General features: G+C 40.2%; 1 protein-coding gene across 2 annotated transcripts in view; it reads left to right on the top strand.

The window, feature by feature from the left end:
* Positions 1–3,429: 3,429 nt before the first annotated feature.
* Positions 3,430–18,181, top strand: part of LOC118594873 (desmocollin-3) — a 39,042-nt gene continuing 24,290 nt past the window's right edge. For both annotated transcript variants that reach the window (XM_036205116.1, XM_036205117.1), the window contains exons 1-4: positions 3,430–3,662; positions 13,947–14,031; positions 15,807–16,006; positions 16,916–17,035. In XM_036205116.1, the coding sequence (XP_036061009.1) occupies positions 3,552–3,662; positions 13,947–14,031; positions 15,807–16,006; positions 16,916–17,035 (516 nt within the window). In that variant the 5' untranslated portion in view covers positions 3,430–3,551. The remainder of the gene's footprint in view (positions 3,663–13,946; positions 14,032–15,806; positions 16,007–16,915; positions 17,036–18,181) is intronic.

Raw genomic sequence — 18,181 nt, 5'->3', positions numbered from 1 at the left:
GGCAGTTCCTTCATGGGACAAAAGGTCTTGAATGAAGATTCCTCTTGGTACCAGCTTCAAGCAGCCTTTTTGAGATGTCCCCCGAGTCAAATACAGTTATTCAAACCCATCTTATGCTTGCTCTTCACCAAAGCTGTTTTTCAATTTCTGGTTGGCAGGGTTTGTTTTTTTCTTTTCTTTTCTTTTTTTTCCAGGCATCATGTTGCCCTGGCTCAACATTACAGAAGTATTTGAGCTGACCCACACTTGCTTCATCCCAGACCAAAGACACAGAAGTGAGTGGGTGTGCTAGACCGGTTGGTGCTAAGTTGCACAAGGTAGGCTGGACCAGTGGATCAGGGGTCAGCCTTTACCTGCTAAGATCAGTTCCCCTTGCCATTGCCAGAGACTCCTCCTAGGTTCAGGCCCATTACCCTGCCCCTCTGCTTCTTCTCCCTCCTCCTCTTCATTTGTGCTTTTGGCTTGAGATGCTACGCTTTCCCCAAATAGCTTGTTTGGGGTGAGAAATCACTGCACAGCCCATGGTAGCCTCAAAGTCACCACTAAGTGCAGAGCGTACTGGTGTGAGCCATCACACCCAGCCCAGAAACTCTCATTGTTTCAGCTTTGCTTTCTGTTGATTATATGACAACTCACCTGGATTACTATAGCTCTGCGTGTTCATCTCAAACCTCTTACCATTATTAACTCTTCTTTGCTAGTTTTCTTATCTTTAAAACTAATACCAGAACGGAGGGTAATACCTTGTTTTTCTATGTGGCCCATCATTGTTTTAGCAGTGATTTTCAAGTGATTTTGAAGGTCAGAATATTAAAAGAGACATGTCTGAAAAGTCCGTTGCACTTCCTCGCATCTCACAATGGTCTGAAGTTGACTTTACTATGGATAATACCCAATTATAACTACACTCAAGCCAAAACTCACATTTTAAATAAACTTTCCAAATCTGATTTAAAATATAATTCATGCAAAAATATATGCAATTGAACCTATCTCTGGCTGTTCTATGTTGCAATTATAAGTGATGGAAGGGTGTTTCCCTAAATTACAAATGCACATTGCCTTATGGCAGGAATTAGATGAATATGTGCACAGAATGAAAAATGCCAAACCACCTAACGCTACATTCAGCTATCTTAACATGCTTAACATACTGCACCTAAAATTTAATAATGTGAGTTGAAAATATTGCTTGTGTGCTTTCTTAGTGTTTATGGACTAGATCTGAACCACTACTAATTTGTAGGAGGAAACTCAAAGCATCAGTAGGTATATCAGTACTCCGTATCAGACAACACCGTCCAAACAAGCAACGGGACAGTCCTGCTGAAGTTTCAGCTGCTTGGTACACACCCAGAGCCAGTTAGATTCTAGTTAATCTACAGACCTAGTTGAGGTCATTAAAAACTTAGGAACATTTAGAATAGAGTTGAATGCACCAGAAATGTCTACATCTATGTATAGGGACACACATATTTCATAATGATTAAGGGGAAATCAGGTAAAGAAATAGTTTCATGGGTAGTGGACATGAAAGCTCTCTACAAACCCCTAGTAATCCCTTCCATACCCTGAAGTTGAGCGAATTGCCATTTCTTCCGGGACAAGTAGTCACTCCTCAGCATGACTTGTCATGAGCCAGGCATGCTAGCCTTATTCCCAGGCGCAGGAGTTCTCTGTCAGGCTCTTCTGAATCAGCAGCCCTTTCTGTCTCCATCATACAAGAAGCTGCCCCAAGTCTCTCCACTGCTTCTCAGGCTCTGGCCTTGCTGCTGTTGCCTTTATTGGAACACTCCTAATACTCTGCCTTCCTCTTATCTCAAGCATCTTTACAGAACTAAGCCTGCTTTGAAGTGTTTTAGTCCTTCAGTCCAGAGGAGGGAAGAATAATCCTGACGGGACAGAGAGACATCTCCGCTCTTGCCTGTCCTTTCCTCCCTATACTGCAGAAAAGCCAGCTCCACTCTGGATCCCAAACATTGACTGAGATGGGAGAAGAAGACACAGCTTTCTCTGAGGTCACAGGCAAAGGAAGACAGGAAAATAGGAGCTGGACATCTCCAGAGGGGAGAAATTTGAAGCACCGACTCTGAGACTGGAAGGGCCTCCCACACAGATTTCAATTGATTGTGGTTTACATGTGTCCAGAATGAGACTGGGGAGCTAAACCTAGCGATGTCCGAGTTTCAAGAGCTCAGGGAAGTCCCACACTTTGGGGGAGCACATGGCTTAGATAAGGACACTCTCAGAAGTAACCAGGGTAGGGTGAATGAAGGCAGTCACATGCTTTCTACATTGCTGTGGACTGACTCAGGGTTCTGACCAAGGATTTTGAATGAGCTTTGGGGATCAGTAACACATCTGACACGAATTTCTTTCTGATTCTGCCAGCAGAATTCCAAGGGTATGGCCCATAGAAAGTGGGTCTGTGTGAATCCTTTCTCCAACCCAGATCCTTGCTATGGATTTGGATACCTATAAATGTTTGTTGAATAATGGTGAAACTACAAACACCATTTTAGAGCACATTTTGCTTCAGAGACTTTCCTGTGACCAGATTTGAAAATTTTTATCTTAGTACAATCACATTTAAAAAAGAGTTGGGGATTTAGCTCAGTGGTAGAGCTCTTGCCTAGCAAGCACAAGGCCCTGGGTTCGGTCCTCAGCTCTGGGTTAAAAAAATAATAATAATGGCAACTAAAAAAGAAGAAAAGAAAAAGAAAAGCAAAACAAAAAACAAAAACCAAAACCCCATTTGACCAATAAATGAACATCCAGAACATTTTTTTTCTTCTTCCCTCCCTCCCTTCCTTCCTTCCTTCCTTCCTTCCTTCCTTCCTTCCTTCCTTCCTTCCTTCCTTTCTTTTCGTAGAGGGCCCTTAGAAGGCCACAGATATTACCAGTAATTAAAGCACACAGGCAGTCATTCTCATTTTTGGTGTGGAGAAATGGTCAGGTAAGCACTTCTTTTCTCTCGTTTTAATATCTGGCACAGATAATCCGTGGCATGGCATTCGGGACAGTTTTCCTTCAGTGGTTTATTTTATCATGTTAATGAGGTTTGGAGAGACTGCCTGGGTTCTGTTTCAACGTGTGAAGAAGTTGCCTAGATTTAGCACACTGGATGGGAGGATCCCATGATCCGAATCAAGTGTGTGTTCCTGGCACCCAGAGGAGAGTCAGAGCAGGCGGGTCCGGGTTTGGTAGTGGGGATGCTCAGCGCAGTGTCAGCGAAGGGGACGCGGGGAGGGCTGGGCAGCAACGCCTCGGGGCAGGTGAGGGGCGTGGGAGAGCGGGCAGAGGGTGGACCCGGACCGCTTTCCCGGGGAGTGAGCTCCCTGGCGGCCGCGGGGAGCGCAGGGCAGGCTCGGGCAGCTCCAAGGCGGCCCCGGAGGTGATAAAACTTGAGAAATAACTAGGAGGGGCCACCCAGCGTCTCCCTGGTCCAATCCAGTTTCAGATGAGAACACGCTCCTGGGCAAAGAAGCTTGAGAGAGGCCAGAACGACTTCTAGACAAGCTGCTGCGAAACCCTCCCGCGCCCTGGCTCTCATGCTAGGCGCCCGCCTGCGTCCTCCCAAGGTGCACCGAGCAATGGCAGTCGCTGGGCTCCCGAGCCCCGGGTGCGGAGCCTTCTGCACACAGCTACTGCTGACCCTCTGGGTAAGTTACTCCGGGTACAATCGGGTGGGGTCCCAGATGGGGAAGGGAAAAGGTGGTCGCCACAGGGGCGCAATAGGCAACAAGTGATAGGTTGAGTGTCGCTGATCATTTCTTGTCTGGTTCAAGTTTGGTCTGGAGAGGTGGCAGGCGAAAAGTTGTCATGGGACCTCTCAAGACTCAGTTTTTTTTTGTCCTGGGCCGCCATAGGCGATGTCTGACTTAGGACTCATCCTCTGGCTTCTCCGCGCTCGTGTCTTTGCCCTGGGTGGGCAGTGGGTGCTATTTGCTCCTTGCTGGCAGCTCCTAAATTGGGGTGGTGATTGGAACTAGGGAGCCTTGAGTGGAAAGGGAGGACAGTGGGGGGGGTGTGTTATTTAGGATCCTTGACCTAGCAAAAGGCAGATGTGGTAGGACTCCAGGAACTTCTTGCCCCAGATTTTTATTGAGTCCCACCTTAGTGTAAGGCCAAAGTTGTGTCTCTGGATGTTGTCTCTGAGAAGCTGCAGTTCTCAGATATCCGTTTCCTAAAAGATGACTCAAAAGGCTCACCTGAGCTACCACCCCCATGGCTGCTTGTTCACCTGTACTCTGTGTGCCAGAGGTATCCAGGTGTGGGAAGCCTGACGAAGGGTTGTACTGGAGTTCCACGGGGTGACAAAGGGACTGGGCTCGCAGGCTGAGGGCAAGATGTCCTTGGTGTCTTTAGTCTGGCTGTTTTCTGAGAACCAGGAAGGCTTGAAAGGAAAAATTAGGAATTCTGACCACATAGTAACCTGTAAAACTTCAGACCTGTCCAAGGCTAGTCTAAGATGTGACCACTTCGATGTTCCAAAGACGGGAAAGAGGTTCAGGGGGGCAGAGGAGCCCATCTGACCAGGGAGCTGGTCCACTGTGTTATGTGGACCTTGTTTATTTGTTTGCTTTTTTATTGTAGCTCAGGCTGACATTGAACTAGCTATGTGGTTAAGGATCGCCTTTACCTCCTGATCCTTTTGCCTCCACCTTCTCTGTGCTGGCTTTACAGATGTATGTCACCTTATCTGGTTCTTGGCTAGCCCTGGTTCCAAGTTGTTGGCAGGTATGCCCAATTTTCATCCCCTCTTTAAATCAGGGAGTTACAGGCATCAAAGTGGTATTCAGGATCTGAAATACATTAGGAGGCAGAAAAATTGCAATTAAGCCAGCCAGTTGGCTCTGCAACAGTCAGAGTTGTGCTTGGAAGTGACTGTAAATGAAGTCCCCTTGAATGCTGTGTTCTCCTGGAATAGATGTGTTCAGACGAATTTCCAACTTTTTTGTTTAAAGACATGACTTCGGTGTTTGACATTTTCACCAAGAGAGGAATTAGGAAATGAGGAGAAGAGACTTCAAGTGTTCTGTTCTGAGGATTAAGGGTACTAGCTGGAGGGAAGGGCACAGAAGATAAGGCTCTATAAGATAGGGAACTGTGGATCAGGGTCCTGGTGGGGCGAGGCCAGAGGTGCATGCAGTTCTAACCAGGTGAATCAACTCTTCGCCATGGCGTGTTACTTCAGGGTTGTTTAGAAAGGAATTGCACAGCATTTAGGTTAAACAGCAGACTTGGAGATAGGAGTGTGCATACAGATTGAAAGTTTCTCTCATCAGTAGGTCCCTAGTTTATAAATAAATGTGTTAAATTTCATAACTGCATGGTTTTTCCCAAGAGCCTTTGAGCATAACATTATTGAAGCCATTTTAGAAACACCATTAATTATGTGGAGATTAATCATGGAACTGTAAAAGCAGTGACCTTTTTGAGGAGGACTTTTCAAAGCAAGTCTTTAGTACACATCAAGAACTCCTAACATGGTCAACACCTGACCTCCCCAGCGATGGGCAGGTGGAGGAATACTTCCAATCGGCAAGTTTCTGCATCTTGTTCCCACCGTCAGCCTGAACAGTCATAGACTTGCAGCTGAGGAGAGGAGACAAATTAGAAAAATAAAATAAGAGAAAAACAACCACCTCACTATTAATGAAAGCTCGTAAGCATTATTTTTAGTGTTTTTCCCCTTCCAATGGGACAAGAAATTATGGGGAGTGATGAAACTCACACCAGATCAGCCATTTTCTGCAGGTCACAGATAATGGGGTCATGGTCAATGCTGTTCTCTGCATCAAATCCGTCATCAAAACCCCATTAGCTTTTATAATTTATAAGTGGTGTGTGTTTGGAGAGATTCTACCACTTTCAAGACCCCCCTCCCCACTCTCTACTTTTCCTCCCTAGAGTGTATAAACATAAGTACAATTGGTGTTGACAAACGTACCTTCCATCTTTTCAGGTTGTGTAGTGTTCATTAACAAGGGGCCTCCTTACCAGGAAGACTTTTGCTCTTGAGAACATTTGACATACGTAAAATAAAAGGGAATATAGAAATTTACATTGACTCTTACTAGTGAAAGAGGATTGAGGTAAATAAAGTAATTAAGGGGAGAGAAGCTTTATTCCAAAACTTCATTGTAAGAAAGTCAGAATGTAAGTTGAGCATGGTGACGTGTGCCTTTAATCACAGGACCCCATAGACAGAGTCAGGAAGATCACTAGTCTTCACAGTAAGATCCTACACCCCAATAAAAGAAACAAAAGAAAATCAGAGTTTTAATGTGAACCCCAGACCTCACACTCGGTAATTGTCTATTTTTTAAAAGAGGTTGTTCGTTGTCATATTGGGATGACTAGCTCTTGAAGAAACTTTTGACTCTGGAATAAATGTAAAGCTGTGTACATTTTTGACCCTGTTGTAATCTCCGTGCCCGGTGCCTTCCATATAAGGCATCCCTGAGAGCTGTGGTTAGTCACACTGCCCATTGGACCAGAATTCCCATCTTACATCCAGTTTGGTTAGGAGGAAATTTATTAGACTCATCAAACCACTGTGACCACGGAGTGGTAGACCTTAGCATTTATGCTGGAGGTGGTAAGGAATGAATGCTAGTGTTTCCATGTAGTAGATGGTAAGTGTCCATAGGAGAAAGGAAAGGATTCAATTCTAGTGTCAATCACTCTGCTCGGTCAGGGTATCCTTTGTACCTCAGGCAGGGCATCCATGGCATCAGTTACCATTCTTCTTCTGTATCTCTGGCTAGTGAACCCAGGGCTGTGCTCTTGCTAGGCACAAGCTCTGCCTCTGAGCCACACCCAACCTGTTCTGTAGCTGCATTTGCCTTTGGTGGAGAAAGGTGTACCAAGCAAGTCTCTTTGAAGTCATAAAACTGAACTACTCAAAATGAAAGAGTTGCAGGTAGCTGCTTCAGCCTTTTACCCTGCATTTGGCATTAGATCTTTGCACCAGAATTTAATAGTATTTCTCACAATTTTGCAATCACATCACTAGAAAAAATTATAGAGTACTGTAAAACACTCTAATTTGTTACATTTTAATGCTATTTTAACATTTTTTCCAAATCAGATATTTGAAGTTACTCTTGAGAGTTCTCCTTTTAAAGGGTCTCTTTAAATTCAAGTTGTCAATCAATTCATCAATTTTTTAGAAATCAAGTTTCTTGTATATTGCATTTTAAAATGTATTACATTTATTTGTTTGTTTTTGGGGGAGGCCATACAATAGTACATGTGTGGAGGTCAGAGGACAACTGTGGGGGTTGATTCTCTTCCTCCACCATGTATGTTCTGGAGACTGAACTCAGGCACAAATCTTCTCTTCTCCTTCACATAAGCAGACCAGTAAGATGTAAATAACTCAGTTATATGGAATGGGCACAGAACAGAGTTCTGAGAACAGAAGTGAGTGGACTCTGCTTAGCTCACTTTCTGAGGGCCGTGTGAAGTTAATAAGTTTTCTCATGTCACCATAGACATCATGTATGGGAAATGATGAAATACATGGCAGCCAGCAAAACCCATGGTGTATCTAAAAGTTATATCCTAAGAAGGATTGCCCTAAGAAAGAGAAAAATCTATTATTTGTGTTTTAACATGCCAATGATATGTTGGTAAAGCAAAACTGCCATTGTTTCAAAGTAAACAGACCATTGAAATTTATTACTCAAAGATATTCTTTCTTAGCAAATTAGATATATGGGAATGGGCTTTCTTAACTCGATGAAATATACCTAACAAAAGTTAATTGGGGCTGGAGAGATAGCTCAGTGATTTAGAGCACTTATGGCTCTTCCAGAGGATCCAAATTTGGTTTACAGCACCCACTTAAGGCAGCTCACAACTTCCTTTAACTGCAGCTCCAAAGGATCTGATGACCTCTTCTGGCTTCCATGGGAATTTTCTGCTTAAGTGCAATGATGCAAATGCACACACATACACACACACAACTCTCTCTCTCTCTCTCTCTCTCTCTCTCTCTCTCTCTCACACATACACACACACACACACACACACACACACATGCACACACGCACGCATGCACGCACAAATTATATAATTAGTTTTAAAAAATTAAAAAAGAATGAATGATTGAACGTAGTGAAAAAATAGAGACACATACATAATGGTGAAACGGTCAACATTCTCTTTAAGTTGAGAAACAAAGACATTTTTATTGGTGAAATTATTAAGGCCACTCCTTGTAGTTAAAAGGGAGGTTTATTTTGTGAGGTAACTTACAAATGAAGGGATAGGTTGTAGGGTCTAGCAAAGGTATGGCGCAGTCTGGTGGTGTTCTCTGGAGAACTCTGCTCAGTCTACCTCCTGTGTCCAGTGTCCCTGAACCAAGAGAGCGAGCACCCCTCCTCTCTCTCTTGGGTCTTCTGCTTCCTCCTCCTCCCCGCCTTGTGGGCGTGACCATTACCAAAGCCTCAGTGGGGGTTGGAACTTCCAGGTCAGTGCTGGGATGGCTATCCACTACATCTCCCCCTTTTGTCTAATAAGAAAGTTCTAACCTAATACAAGACTATATACAAAGAGATGGTTATCAAATATTGTCCAGGAGGAATGAGGGATAATGACCTAGATAAGTTGGAATTGCAATAAGTGCAAACAATATCAAACAAAAAATACATAGTAAAATCCAGGGAAGTCTAGGGCATGGGTAGGTGGCATGTTACAAAGATCATTCCAAAAGGTGTTTTATCCTAAAGAACCTGAGTCTAATACTTAATATATTCTATCTAAGATATTATATATGTATATATACTAAGTTGTAAGTATAACTGCTAATCTTCAACCTCATCAAAGACCTGAGAAGGAATATAATAATACCTGAGAAATGGGAGAAGGAAGCAAGCAACTTTCGGGAGTCTTGCAAGAATAGACAGAGACAGCTGGCAGCCTGGACAGTCACCTAATGTTTCTCAGCATCGTTGGTGCTTTCAAATTGGCTACAGGCCTAGAGTATCTGACAGACCATTTTCAGAAGCAGGAATTCTGAAAGACCATCTTACCCTGTCTTGGCAAAGTATAGTGGTCGCTTTCCTTGTGTCCCGCTTGTCCAGAAAGGACAGCATTTGTACTGTCAGTAGTTGAGGCAAGGGCAGTTCTTTGCCCAGTAGGCCATTTTGTGCCAAGAAGACAAACTTCCAAATGGAAATGTCTTAGAAGCCCAACATTCTCTCAGGATCAAATTGGTGCTGCCAGGAGCAATTGTGTCTCACGTCAACAGAATTCTAAGTTATTTAAATGCCATATTCTCTAGGTCCATGAAGTGTCTGAAGATTACCTGTCCATCTGACTTATGTATTTATAAATCTGGATAACCTAACTAACATAATTATAGAGATGACAAGCATAGGTGACAATAACTCTATAAGTCTTATCTACCTAAACAACCTAAGGACTAAGGCTTCCTATAAATAAGGTAAACAGTCTGTAAGAAAATGTACAGTAAAAAGACAATGTCTTTAAATTGTGAAAATACACAAAATATCTTTAACAGAGGTAGGAAAGTATAGTGCAATATGCAATATGATAATAATCCTAAATATATATCAGTATACAGAATATCTTAGACAGAAGTAGAACATACATACAGTATGATAGATATAAATTTACATTTGTATCAACATACAAATATTTCAAATAAGAGTAAAAATATGTGTACAATATAACAAACATAGTTCTGTATTTGTATCAATATACAAATTATCTTAAATAAGAATATAAGAAGTTTATATTTGTATCAACATATAAGAATTCATAACAGTGCAAATTATCTAAGGCTGCTATTTTATTAAATTTGTTTACTAATGTATATGATAGTCTACCATGATGTCTTATACCTATCCATTCCATTTCTTCTTTTCCCTTTTTTTTTGAGACATATTTTCTTTCCTTAAGGAGAGTAGTGAGTTTAATAGTCTCAATGCTATAGTAGAAGGTAAATGTCACATAAGGTGAAAAAAATGCTATCTCAAAAGAAACTGAGAAATGCAAATGAGACAGTCATCAGATTAATATGTTAAAAAGGAATCAAATTAATTTCAAGATGTATGAGAAATGCACATCCATGTCCCAGCTCCATGAATAGTAAGACTTGGAAGACAATTTATCAGTAACCAGTGAGATAGTGCATTCATAACGGCACAGTGATTTGTTGTCTTTTTAACTTTCTTTTTATTTATTCTTTGTGTCTTTCACATCATGCATCTCCATCCCATTCATTTCTCTGCCCCCTTCATTCCCACCCTCTGCCCTTGTAACCTTCCCATCAAAATAAAATAAAATTTAAGAGAAGAAAAGAAAGAAAAAAGGAAGAAAAAAAAGGGGAAAAATCAATCTTGTTATGGGAGCTATAGTGTGACACAGTGAGTCACACAGTAAACTCTTTTATCCATATATCTTACTTGCACGTGTTCACTGCAGAGAGTCATTGGTCTGGTTTGAGGCCTCTGGTTTTTGCTACACCATCGATTCTGGGCCCTCATTGGAGCTCCTCTTGGATATCCTATTGTTGAGCTGTGTCATGGAGACCCTGCAACTTTGAGTCTGCAGGATGGGTCCCTTCACATGTTCCAGCAGATGACAGTTGGGTAGAAGTTGGGGTGAGCCAACACATAACTCTGGTTCTAGGCCTGGGTAGTCGGTCAGCCTGCCAGCTCTCCCTTGTCCTCACCACCTCTCCTAAGTGCAGCACAGATATTTTTATGGCAGTATGTATTACATATTTTAATGTCTTGCACCTACAAGGGATGCCCAGCTTGTTATCTTAGAATGAAAAAAGAACAGAAAACAATAAAAATCACCATAAATATAGAGGAATGATAAGATTCTATTAAGAATTTCAATTAATGTTAGGATATGTCAACATCAGAAAGTAAGGCTCTTGATGTTTTATGTCTATACACGCTGTTAAGTTAGCATGAGTTAACTGCCTAAATCCTAGTGTACTTGAAATCCTAGTGTACTTGATTATATCAGAGCTGAAATCCTTCCTCATGGTTATTAAAATATTTTCCTGAGATTTCATATTTTAATTTGTAGATCTGAAAGAGGTAGAGATGGGTATGTAAAGAATCATGTTTTTGTCAATGATGTACCTTGTTTTGTTTCAAACAGACTTGCTGATGTCTCTCTGAAGCAAAACTACATTCTTTGAAGCACACATTCAGTGACTTTCAGCAAATTTAGAGTGCACAATGATCACCACGGTCTAACTTTGGAGCATTTCCACAGCTTTCCCAAGGAGCTTTGATCCCATTTCTAGTTGCTTCTTTTCCTTCCCCCAGTGTAGTCACCAACACTGTCTTCTGTCTCTACATAGCTGCCTGCTATGAATGAATGAAATTATTGGCTTTAAACATAAAAGTGCATCCGTTGGTAAAATGCTTGCCCCACAAGCATGAGAATCTATGTTTGGATTCCCAACACCCACAGAACAATTGTGGTTCTATTGTAGCTGGGTCTAATGGGTATAATGTGGACAGGTTTAGCCATGTTTTAGCATGGATCAATAGTCTGATGTTTTTAAATAGCAGGATAGTATCCTGTTGCATGCTAGATCACATTCTGTTTATCTATTCACTAGCTGGTGGATGTGTTTGAACTTCTTGGTTTTTATCAACAGTGCTGTTATGACTATACATGTAGAAGTTGGTGTGGACACAGATTTTAAACAGCATGTAAATGCTGGATTCTGTCTTTATTTGCTGTTTAATTCTCTTAGAAACTTCAACTATGTTCATCTGTCTACACCACCTTCCATTTCCATGGAAAATACAGGAGGGTTTTAGTTTTTCCGCGTTTTTAACAGCAACTTGGCATTTTCTGTCTTGTTTACATTAGCTCACTTAGCAGGCATCTTATGGTTTAGATCTGCATTTCCCTAGTGCCCCATGCTATTGGGCATTTTTAATTTTCTTAATCATCATTTAACATCTTTGAACACCCTCTACTTAAGTTCTTTGCCTATTTTTTCAACATTTACCATCCTTTTTTGAAGTTATGAAGTGTCTTCATATACTACAGATATATCACTAATTGTCCTTTCATTTGAAAATATGGGTTTCATTTTAATTTCTTTATTGTATTTTTTGAAGTATGCAGGTTTTTAATATCAAACCAGTCCTGTTCATCTGGTGTTCATGCTTTGATATTGCAGCTAAGAAATTATTGCCCAACATGGATTGTGAAATTTTCTTCTAAATCAGACTTTCTCAACCTATGAGTTGTGATGCTTCTGAGGGGCTATATATCAGATATCCTACATATCAGATATTTACAACATGCTTCATAACAGAAGCAAAATTACAGTTATGAAGTAGCAACAAAATAATCTTATGGCTAGGGTCATCATATCACGAGGAACTGTTATGATGTTAAACTGTTAAAGGGTCACAGCATAGGAAGGCTAAGAACCACTGTTCTAAATAGTTTTCATCCTTATCCTTTGGTCTTATCCACTATTAATTTCTGTGCCTGGCATGATGTAGGGACTCATTTCCACTTTTGTCATCCCAACTGCATTTGGTAAGGAGATCTCTGACCCTGGAACTTTCCAGAGGCTACTGTATGTCCAGAAGTGAGGTTTGTTTCTAGAATGTCAGCTCTATTCCATTTGTCCACACATTTATCTATGTTAACAGCATTTGGCTTGGGTTAGTGTAGCTCTGAGCTGTTTCAAAACTGAATAATGCCAGTCCTCCAACGTCATTCTTTTTCTGTGTGTGGGGAGGGGCATCTTTTGCATTTCCTTAAAGATTTTCTTTCTTTTTGGTCTGTTTTTGTTTGTTTGTTTTGAGAAAGTATTTCTCTGTGTAGCCTTGGCAGTTCTGAAACTTGCTCTGTAGACCAGGCTGGCCTTCAACTCAGAGATCCACCTGTCTCTGCCTCCTGAGTGCTGGGAATAAAGGTGTGTGCCACCACATCTGGATAAATGGCCAATTTCTTCAAAAAAGAGATTTGAGATTCAAAGAAGATTGTATTTGTAGAATATTTCCTCTGATTCATAACAATAGGTAAAATTTCCACTTATTTGAGTATTTTACAACTTCTCTTACCATGCTTCATTGTTTTCAGGGCAGGATCTTGTACTCTTTAACAAACGTATTCCAAAGTATTTTACCCTAAATGGAACTGTTTTAGAATGTTTTTTTGTTAGTTTACAGGAAAAAAAAATATATTTACAGTATTTATTTATTTGGTGTGTGTGTGTGTGTGTGTGTGTGTGTGTGTGTGTGTGTGTGTGTGCATATGCATACATGCACCATGGTATTGCAAAGATCAAAGGAAATGTTGGTGGGTGTCAGCTCTCTCCTTCTACTATGTGGGTTCTGGGTATTGAACTCAGATCGCCAGGCTTGGTGGCAGACACTTTTACTCACTGAGCTGTCTTGGTGGCCCAAGCAATTCACTTTGTATGTTCATCTTATTTCTTAGTCTTTTTAAATTCATTTATTTGTTTTGTCACTATCCCCAATATGGTAAAACCCTTGCATATGTGTGTGTATGCATGAATATGTGTATATATACATATGAATAAAATATCTGACTAGAAAGTTTTATTTCTTCCTTTCCAATCCATTTGTATATTGAAATCAAAATTTCTTTTTGTGTAAGTGCCCTGGCTAGAAGCACTAATATAATATCACATAGAAGTAATGGAATAGGCATGATTGTCTTATTTCTAATAACAGAGGAAAATATTTAGTCATTCTCACTTAAGTATGAACTTAGTCATCAGTTTAACATAGACACTGTTAAATAAGTCCTTGTATGTCACTGGAATGGTGAGACCATTATCATAAATGTCAGGAAGAGCTTGTCAATTGCTTGTTCTTCATTTACTGAGATGACCATGTAGTTTGTTTCTTATTCTCTGATGAATTAATGTGATATTTTAAATTTTCTAGATCTTCAGTTTTGCTGGTGAAGCCTGTAAAAATGTGACATTAAATGTCCCTTCAACACTAAAAATGGACCAGATAATCGGAAGAGGTGAGGACTTTCTGAACAGCTGATTTGAAACAGACATGTAGGGTCCTTAGTCTGCCAGGAGCATGGTGTGTCATTATTGCCCTCTGGAGCTCATCTGCATTGACTTAGAAATGGAGACAATTCTGTATTATTTCAGATACACATTTTTGCCCTTATTTCTGTTGGATTTGGTGATTAATCCAATACATGTTTTTGTAGTCATTAATCTTTTAACTGGTTAAAATATCACACTCTGGGGTCCAAGAATTGTGTAAGTATAGATGAATATTGAAGAGAAACACTACAACATTCCTTTATTCTAAACTTAGATTTTATTTATTTATTTTGTGTTTGTGAACATGTGTTATGGTGTGTGTGTGTGTGTGTGTGTGTGTGTGTGTGTGTGTGTGTGTGGATCAGAGGACAACTTTTTGGGGTTTGTGTTCTTTTCTTCTACTCTGTGAGCATCAGGGATCAACCCCAGGGTGTCAGGCTTGGCAGCAAACACCTTTATCCACTCACTAGGCCATCTTGACAGCAATGGAACAGTATTGTGATCAGTGTTACCCCTTAATTGAGAAGAATAACAAAGTGTACCATTCTCCTCTGAACTGCACAAAGTCAGCCGTTTTAAAATGGAGACCTGAGAAGCTGAATGAACTTCAGTTTCTCCCAGAAGCTAGAAAGTTTGCCCAGGTGTTTTTTGTTTGTTTTGTTTCATTGTTTTTAATGTGAGTTTAGATAAATTAGAGGAAACTGCTATTATTTTTTATTTTTTAAAATAGAAATACTTGTCAAAGAAATATAAAAATGGCCTTTTCAACAAAGTGTTCAGTTTCTGACTAAACTATCTCAGCTAATTTAATCGAATTAATATCACTTTTTCCACTGTGGGAAAGAAGAAAAGAAAAATGTAAAAAGAGATAGGCTGTTCCTTTGGGAAAATAAACCAGAAGGGATCATTCATTTAGCTATATATATATATTATGATGAGAGATGTATACTGTTAGCTCTTAAAACATTCACTGCCTTTTGGTGGAACATCTATCATTTTGTAAAAACCACCCATGACAGATTTAGGTTCAAGCAAAGATACACATGAAGTAAAGGACTCTTAGGTGAGATAATTGGGCATTTTCAGTTTGGTTTCTGTAAAAGCAGATGAAGAATGGATGGGAAAGAGTTGTGTTTTGATACCTAAATATCATTACCTTTTATTGGGAGGCAAAATTCCCAGATAGGGAAGGTGCCAAGTGGTGTTCCCATAGAGAACCATGGAAAGCTGTGTCTGTTGGGTTGAATTGTACAAGAGTGCTCTGGGAAGAACTCAGGGACCGGTTTGTCTTACTTGACTGTCAGCTTGTATGCTTCTGTTCTTTGTGCTTCTGTATGTATCTTCTGACTATAGGCAGGTGCATCGGAAGACACCCTCAGTGTGTTGTTGAGGGAAATTTCAACTGTGTTTACTCAGGTGCACCTGAGGGTGTGTGGCTCACCTCTGTCCTGAGAGTCATGTGCACACTTCTTTAGTGGGAGATTATTTTCATAAGCCTACTAGAAGCATGTTAATGTTTAAAACATCTTATTCAATAGAAATACAATAGAAATATACAGCCAAGAACCATCATTTTTAATTAAAATGAAATTATTATTTTTAAGAATGAAAGAGGGCTGGCTATTAAGGCATTCTACAAATGCAAAGTGCTTGGTTTTCATGATCATGTACATTATTTTAACATATGTGTTTCCTTTATGCATGTATCTCCACCTTACAACTGGAAAATTTTTGCGGGCAGTTAATTTGAAAGAATGTCTCAGCTCTGCTGATGGCATCAGGCCAAGTGATCCTGATTTCAGAGTTCTAGATGATGGGTCAGTTTATCCAGCCAGAGCTCTTGTGTTGTCTGGTGAGAAAAGATCGTTTACCATTCAGCTTTCTGACTCAAAGACACAGACACAGAAAGAGATCCAAGTAATCCTGGAGCACCAGAAGAAGGTATGCAGAGTGCGCTGGACATTCTCAAGGGTGGGACTTTTTTCAGTAAAATTCCTTAAAAATGACAAAGAGGAACAATGGAGCAATAGTGTTTTTGCTCTTCCCTGCCTCCCCTCCCCTCCTCATTCTCTTCCCTTCCTCCTCTCCTGCCCTGTTTTGTTCCTTTTATTGTTCTTCCCTTCGTCCTCCATTCTCGTCCTGTGTCTTTTGTTTCTAACTCTTTCTCAACACCAGTTAAATGCTGGCTTTGGGTTTTCTTGTGTTAACTGTAATAATATCCCTCTTCTGTGAAGCTTTTGTCTACTTCTGGTTTCTACCTAATGTCAGTTGTGTTCTGGGATCAGTTTGGGACCACTTTCATCATAGCCTTTAGGATTCCTTATTAGTGCCCACACTTACTCATGAGAAAGAGCCTTGTGAATGTAGTCACAAAATGATGTAAGATTTCAATTGACCTATACCTAATCTATGCCCATGAATGAGTGGTAAGGCTAATTAAATGATTGCTTAGCACTTTACTGAATATTTAATAGTAAAATTATTAGTTAATAATAGTGACCATGAAACTAAGTGTCTCCTTTTGCTACATGGAATAAAATTATTATTTCTAAAGCACCTGGTGGAACATGTTGCAGTTATAGAAATGTTCTAGAATGTTCTCTAATTTCTAGTGTATGGTACAGTAACCCAATGTTAATGGCTGCTGGGTGCTTAATATTCAACTAGTGCAATGAAAGGAAAGAGTTCCCTATTTAAATTAATTAACACAAATCATCCCATGCCTAATGGTGGCCAGTGGCTATCATATAGGACAACACATGTAGATGGAGCAGTGAGGGACATGCATTTCCTTTCTATGGTTTGCCTGGCTATGATGCTTCTGATACTTATTTTCTCCTGTAAATTCAGGTCTTGAAGAAAAGACACACGAAGGATACTGTCCTCAGGAGAGCCAAGAGAAGATGGGCACCCATTCCTTGTTCTATGCAAGAGAATTCCCTGGGTCCCTTCCCATTGTTTCTTCAACAGGTAGGTAGTCTTTCTTTCTGATTGTGGTCCTGCTAAGTGGAAAGTCTGTTTGACTCTGATTTAGCAAATAGTTAAACATTAAAAAATATGCAGATATGACCAAAGTTGTTCATGAAATACAAGTGAATAAAATAAGAAAATGACTTATGTACTAATGGTATAAGACAACCTACATCCTTTGTGTGCCTTTAATCATTTATTCATTTCTTTCTTTCTTTTTTTTTTTTTTGGAGCTGAGGATCGAACCCAGGGCCTTGCGCCTACTAGGCAAGCACTCTACCACTGAGCCAATCCCCAACCCTTTATTCATTTCTTTAGGAGATGGTTGGGTATCAATATCTGTTAAATGGTATTGTAGACACTGATATATGCATTGGAGACAGAGAGAAATTGAGTACTGGTCTTCAGGACAGCTAATTTTACTGAAATTTCAGAAAGCACCAGCTTAGGCAGGGGAGATGCTCATTCCTCTCCTGTGAAAGTGTTCTCCAGCGAAACAGTTCTAGAGTATGAAGACAGCACCAAGAACTAAAGGCTCCTGTTTCCTTTTCTTCTTGGAAGGGGTAAAAATTAGATGAGGTCTCAATATGTAGTTCATGCTGGCCTCAATCTTATAATTCTCCTGCCTCCGTCCCACATATGTTGGGACACAGACTTAGCTTGGTCACCTTTGCATGGTCAAAATGGCTTATCCTTATGTTCAAAAGTGAGACTGCATTCTTCACCTTCTAGACCCCAAATCTTCACAGATCTTTATTATTTTGTTTACCTAATCTATTATGTCATAATTATTTATACTATTATTTATATTAGTACATTTTATTATTATATTATGTTTTATTGTTCATATTATTTTTGTGTATCCCAATGACTTGCTCTCATGTAGCCATACCTAACTGCAATTTAGATGGACTTTCTTCTCAGCATCTTTGGGTTCAGCTGTAAAGAAAATGGTAAACAAGGGTCTGCAAAATGGCTCATTGGTAAAGGTGCTTGCCACCAAGCCTGACACCTGAGTGTTATCGCTGGGACCCACATGGTGAAAGGACAGACCTCATTCCAGCATGTTGTCCTCTGATTTCCATACATGTACTATGGCCTTACCCTTACCAACTATAAGTTATATTGTTCTTTTCTACTGATATG

Source organism: Onychomys torridus, chromosome 13 (genome assembly GCF_903995425.1).
Source record: "Onychomys torridus chromosome 13, mOncTor1.1, whole genome shotgun sequence".
NCBI classification, from domain to species: Eukaryota; Metazoa; Chordata; class Mammalia; order Rodentia; family Cricetidae; genus Onychomys; species Onychomys torridus.
Note: the sequence above shows the minus strand (reverse complement) of the source record. Positions and strands in the feature narration are given on the sequence as shown.